The sequence below is a fragment of the Scylla paramamosain genome, chromosome 1 (assembly GCF_035594125.1).
Source record: "Scylla paramamosain isolate STU-SP2022 chromosome 1, ASM3559412v1, whole genome shotgun sequence".
Lineage (NCBI taxonomy): Eukaryota > Metazoa > Arthropoda > Malacostraca > Decapoda > Portunidae > Scylla > Scylla paramamosain.
The window spans coordinates 4,078,477-4,085,000 of record NC_087151.1 but is presented as its reverse complement, the minus strand read 5'-3'; the positions used below and the strand labels follow the sequence as shown (position 1 = coordinate 4,085,000).

The following is a 6,524-nucleotide window of genomic DNA, read 5'->3' as shown; positions in this document are numbered from 1 at the left end:
TTGAGTGCCTCGATGATCTAAAAATAAATAACAAATAAGAACTGGTTTCTTAGTTATGAGTAACATCCACAGAATCTAAAGGTAAAGAAATATCAGTAATATCAATATTCTTTTTAAAACAAAGAGCAGGACACAAACTAAGATGCGAAAAAGACCTCTAAATTGCCCCCCCCCCCCCCCCCGGAAAAGCTGTACAGGTTCCAAAAATGATATAGTAACTTGGGTTCCCTAAATATCTTTTCTTGGTTCTATATTTTAGCTTTTTTTGTTTTATAAACCAAGAAATGTAAGAGATCATAAATTAGGTACAAATAAAGCAATATTGATAAACCTGAAGATGTTAAACATGAGATAAAATCATTAGTCATCTCAAACATAAAACTGTTAGTCACACCTGTGAGTATTCTATTGCAGTGGCTGAAGCATCCTCCTCCTCCCCCTCTGGGACTGCTGAACTCTGAAGGAGGGTCTGCTCAGACTCCTCGCCAAGAAAACTTTCAAGCCCTGAGTCAAGCTCTACAGGAGGCAAGGTGTTAGTCTGGGAAACTGTGGGAGGTGAAGTCCCTTCTTCATTCAGGGTAGGCTCCATTGTCTTCATGGGTAATGGAGGCTGGGGTTGGGAAGGGTCTATTTCATCCTCAGCTACTGTGTGAGAAGTCAATGGAGGTTCAAGGAGACCAGAGTGTATCATGGGTTCCTGCTCTTGATCTAAAGCAGGGGCAGGATCAGAGGAACCATAGAGAAGGTCAAGGGTGGCAAAGGTAGGTTCCATTGAGCTCCCTGGTCTGTATGGAGTGTGGTGGATATCTCCCTGCTGGCGCTGCTGCTGGCCAGGATCTATCACCACACCAGCTTCCTCCAAAGGCACCACCAGGGACTCCACAAAGGTTTCTACATTTGCAACACCCTCAGCTTCTGCCTCAGGCAGGACAGGAATGAAAGTAGTGGTAGGGAGGTACTCTGGTTCCCTTGACTCTGGCTCCTCATCAGGCAATTCATGAGATGGCGTGTTTATGCAAGACAGCAGGTCATCCTGAAGCTCACGCAGCCTACGTACCTGAGCAGAGTTGAGGTTTTCTTGCCACATAGAACGACTTGACCATCCTGAAATGCAACATACATATTCAAAACTTTGTCATAAGTAAAGGATGAATTTATAGAAGTTTTTGCAGTGAAATGTCTGGACTAAGGTGGTGCCATCAACATATATTACATAGTCTTATGTTCTGAAAAAAGAAGAGAAAAGACCTCCTTATCATTACTTTGCTACAATATTCTGCAATGATTGGTTAATTGATATTTTCCAAAATTCTTCATCATGTCTGCAATCCATTCCCTTTGTTTTGAAGGTTTTCCTTGCATTATTTTTTTCAACATTCCCAAATTACTTGAATGTTTCTTTACAGTGAGGCACTTCAATGGGATCACAAGTATGATATTCAAGGAATATCCACTGTATTTCTTCCCCAGACATATCATATAAACTTAAAAAATATTCATAAAATCTATGAAATGTTATAAACACAATTTCCACTTTGTCTTTTAATATTTCAAAATAATGAAGCATTACATATAGCTGGAACTAATAGCAAATGTTTTTTTTACTCAATGACATATGACTTATCACATACATTCTAGGTCATGATACTGATGTGTCTGTACTATGACACTTGTCATATCTTTATGATGAATACACGCCAAAATAACGAAATTTTAATAGTTGCTTCTTCTGTATAAAAAAATAATAATAAATAAATTAATTAATTAATTAATTAAAAATAAGAAAAATAGGCAAAATTTATCGTTTGGTTCTCTAAATATTACTTGTAAGGATAGCATATCTTGTTAAGACCATACAAAATGCATTTGATTTTTATCACTTATTGAGAACATACAGAGTATTCCTAAGGATACCGATGACACCACCACAGCTGATGACAATCTCTCACACAAAGAAAGAACTAACCCCATACCACCGCCCCTAATAAGCCTCATTGCAAGTACACAATTTCCCTTCACTGGCTACAATAGACTTAACATTCATGCACATTAATGCCATGCTTGAAGATAAAATTAGTACAATCACAATATAAAAACCTCAATTCTTCATTTTTTTCTGGCAATTCTTCATGTGTGCAGAATAAGTGTCAATCAAATTAGTATGTGTATATTTACCTGATTAAAAGTCTGCAGGTTTTGAGATAAAATTATTGTTCCCATATCTACATTTGTCCTAGGTCTTGAAGCCACAACTATTACTGTAAGTGCCATCTCTGTCTCTGGTTAGTTCTACTTAATACAGATTGTTTACTGGAGATGTACAATTTCTTTGCAATACTTACAGTGTGTGTGTGTGTGTGTGTGTGTGTGTGTGTGTGTGTGTGTGTGTGTGTGTGTGTGTGTGTGTGTGTGTGTGTGTGTGTAACTTGCATATAATTTTCCTAATGAAACAATAGCTGATGTGGAAATATTGATTGTTACATGTACACAAAACCATGTGTAATGATAATCTCTAGCATTGTTGTAACAAGGGCAAGTCTTTGTGTTTACATTTATACATAAAAAATATTTCACTGGAAGTGAATATACTATCCCTTGTAAATCCAGAATAAATACAAAACCTAATGAAAAAGTGTGAAGCTATGTGATGATTACAATGAATGACAATGAATTACCTAAATGGTTTCTAACACAGGAAATATTTGCACAGTGGCCCATGTCTTCTAGAGGAATGTGTCAACTACAGCCAAAAATAAAGAACATCAGAAAAGTTAGCAATCATGCTTTTCAAATAATAATTTCAAAGAATTTCTTAAACATTGCACAGAATTAAATGTTGATTGTTGCCAAAAAAATATTAAAAAGTTATTAATTGCCAAGATAAACTGAGTTCCACGCAAAAACATATTTCAGAAACAAAGTCATAAAAAGAAATTAACTTTATCTCAATATGGAAGTTACAGCCTGATTAACAAATTGACATTACAGTTCTAGTTCTAACATGCATGCATTGACACGGGCACAGCTGTATGATGACTGTTAGTGAAAAAGTGAAACATCACCATATAGAAGATAGCAGCACTGCTGCAGTACAAAACTTTCTCCTAGAATATTCCGAATATTTGGAGAAAAAAAAAAAAAAAAAAAAAAAAGACAAAAAGACAAAAAGTTATCAATACTACTGAAATTTTGGGACTGGGCTTTACACAAATGTTAAAGATGTGCCAAAATATGCAAAGAGAAAATTTGTTCCTCTTGCATTTGAAGGTTCACTGGATTTAATTTTGCATCACAAAAAGTGACATGATTACTAGTTTTCACCCACTTAATATGTAAGGCAATATATAAAATTTGCATGATGAAATTCTGTACTGTCATATACATGCATGTATTTGGGAAGTTTGTGGTTACTATGTATTGCCATTTACTTGCATGTTTTCAAAACATATGTAGTTCCTGCAAAATTATGAAACTACAACATTCTATTATGAGGTGGTGTCTTGCATCCTGTATTTGTCTTACTTGACTTAATGTCTTATTTGACCAAACTACAACACCCACACTGTGTTCCCCACTCTCCTCTCTCCAGCTCTGCCATGCTAGTGGGTGAAAACATCATGACTAAAGTTACTTTTCCTGAAAACTGCCATAATTTGCAAACCCAGTCCCAAAACTCTATTTCTAATAAACATCAGATCCTACAATGAAAAACAAAAGCAAATTGGAAATTTAATTTGCCAATTATAACAAAACTCTGCAGCTCTTATAAAAACTTGAGACACTTCACACTTACATATCACTATGGTACACATCAGCAAGAAAACTATATCAAATTATGTGATGCATATCAAGGGAAATTGGGATAAAAGGTTGGAAGAAAGGAATAAACAAAACAGAATGGTGAAAAAAAGTATTGGAGGAGGGAAAGGAAAAAAAAGAAAAGAAAAGAACGAAAGATGGACGATTCAAACCCTATAGTCAGTGTTAGTCAACAGGGACACATAACAACTTCTAGACCATCACGGAGCAAACCTTTGGGTGCTTCATCTCTTGACAGAGCCACTAGTCCTGAAAATTAATACTGGGTGAAATGCTAGGTTTACTATTAAACATCATCATCATCATCATCATCAACATCCACTCCAATCCTTTTATGACAAAAACTAAAAATGGCATTCAATACAGAAGGTGAAAAGGTATACTTCCCATGATAATAACAAGGCAAGATGAATTTGCTGTGGTACAGCAAATGATTGAATGAATTACCACAGCAAATGAGTGAATGAATTACCACAGCAAATGCAACTGTTCCAACAATGATTTTAGTAAATGTCCATAGATAAATTAATTATGACCATTTTTCTAAGGTAAATCTAATCATATTATATGAACTTGATATATTTCTTTTAGTACCAAACCGCAAAAGTAATTTTTAATGGTAAGACCTTGCCTTCTCTCTACATATACCAAGTGGCATCTTGGTATTGAGCAAAAATAAATTACACTGAAAAAAAGAAACAACAGAATGAAAACATCTGTTTCTCTCTGCTTTATACAACATAAGAATGTTCTTAGAATATTTGCAGCCCTTCACATTCACCCTCATCCCTTTCTGTTCAGTTGTACATCACACAAAGGTAATGACACTCTACAGTTCTCATGAATCATCTTTTGTCAGATGCTTGGTCTCACAAAAGGTGACACAAAATGAAATTTCTCCACTTCACTTGTTCCTCCATCCATCATTCACTGAGCACCCTTCCATCTCTTACCACTCTCACTTGTCAACTTTATCACCTGAAGCATCACTTCATATGTATAATACAAATATGTACAATGCATAAAACTGTCACATGAAAATAATGGAAATGTTGACCACAGTTGAATTGAAAAATTAAAATGCAAATTATAGAAATAGCATTATAAAAGAAGAGATGAAGTTTTAATATGGATGAAGAACTATACATTTAGTATAGGTGTCATTCATTAATATTGTTTACTTTGATTTATTTATGGATTAACTTCCTATGTTGTAATTTCATTAAGATGCTACTTAACATGTGCAGAGAGTAGATGTAAAACAGGAAGCTGAGGAGTATACCTTGTGAATAACAGTCACCACCTTGAACCCATTACCACACTTAGTAGGAGTACAATGAAAATCTAACAAAGTAGGAAATAATGAAATATGCATGAACCACAGTATCATTCATAGTTACAAAAGAACAGGAATGGAAATCAAGGTCATGCCAGCAATGAAGGCAGTGACATTGAGTGAGGATGATTTTAACTCAAGTATCATTTCATTCATGAGGCTGTAAAGTTCAAGGTTTATAATTTATGATTTTTAATTCTAGTATACCATTGCTGGTTCTCTTGCTTCCATTTTTTTCTTTTCACAAACATTTACACAGTCCTTCACAATATCTTGGTGGAATATACTACTTCCACAACTAATAACAAGTGGCTTAATGAGCAGAATAGTGAATTGCAAAGATCTAAATAGGTGGAGAGAATGGAAGAAGACCACTTGGTGAAGAATGTAGTTGAATCTGATGAGAACTGCTATGGGGTGAAGGAAAGATCATGAAATGGAACTGATGGGCATTATGGAAAGAATGTTAGGTACAAGGAGAATTTCTGTGGATCAAGGAATAATAGGAAGGTAGTTGTAAATTAATGAATGGAGATGCAGTTTCAAGTCTCAATTTTCCACATCTCATCTGACCAGCTGATCAGTGCAGGTCAAAGGAAGGGTTGAGGGAGCATCAGGCCTGAACCTCTTGTGCTGCTATGCCTGCCTAAAGATTCAGCTGAATGTGCTACACAACTGAACTTCAAGAGACATGTTGAATGAGAAATGTAACTCTCTCCAGAAAGGAGTACAGCTTAATATGTGAGATAATGCAAATGAATGTGTGTAAATGCCTTGATGTATTGACTGATGCCACTACTACATGAATACATGAAAGATCCAAATAACAACAAGAAGCAGACACACAAAACACTGACAGGAGACAAGACAAACAGACAGATAGACTAGCACAGCAGATTTAACACTGGACAAATGAAGGACTCACCCAGAAAATGCCCTAAACCAAGGCCCAGCACACAGGCCAGGGTCAGTGCCACCACTATATTCAACCGACTGTTCAGGTCCCGGTCCGGAGTGTGCCGGTACTGGGTATCTGGTCTGTCAGAGAGGAGAGCATTGTGCTACAATAATGAGGAAGGATCACAGATATTTACAATATGTGGTGTAATGATATTAGTTGACTTGCATGCTAACAACTTTCTGTCTTTAATAAGCAGAGGTAAAATCAATTCAACACAGAAATAGAGAGGTGCCCCACAAACAGTACTTGAACCTTCCAACACCTGAAATTCATGCAATTTACCAAAAATCATGCAAAGACTCCAGCTAACCAAAATTTCCTTATCAATAGAAAATGTAAAAATATCTGTAGATCTAGCTCCCCTCAAGATTTCTGGTATCTTGCTCAAAATATCTCAGAACAATTTTT

At 35.8% G+C, this 6,524-nt stretch overlaps 1 protein-coding gene across 23 annotated transcripts in view; it reads right to left on the bottom strand.

Moving 5' to 3' along the window:
* Positions 1–6,524, bottom strand: part of LOC135089398 (nucleolin-like) — a 31,401-nt gene that overhangs the window by 12,806 nt on the left and 12,071 nt on the right. For 12 of the 23 annotated variants that reach the window (XM_063985391.1, XM_063985656.1, XM_063985569.1 and 9 more), the window contains 4 exons: positions 6,081–6,193; positions 4,033–4,068; positions 395–1,104; positions 1–17 (listed from right to left, as the gene is read on the bottom strand). The exon at positions 1–17 is cut by the window's left edge and continues 68 nt beyond it. In XM_063985391.1, the coding sequence (XP_063841461.1) occupies positions 1–17; positions 395–1,104; positions 4,033–4,068; positions 6,081–6,193 (876 nt within the window). The remainder of the gene's footprint in view (positions 18–394; positions 1,105–4,032; positions 4,069–6,080; positions 6,194–6,524) is intronic. The other 11 variants (XM_063985987.1, XM_063986280.1, XM_063986368.1 and 8 more) reach the window with 3 other exon arrangements.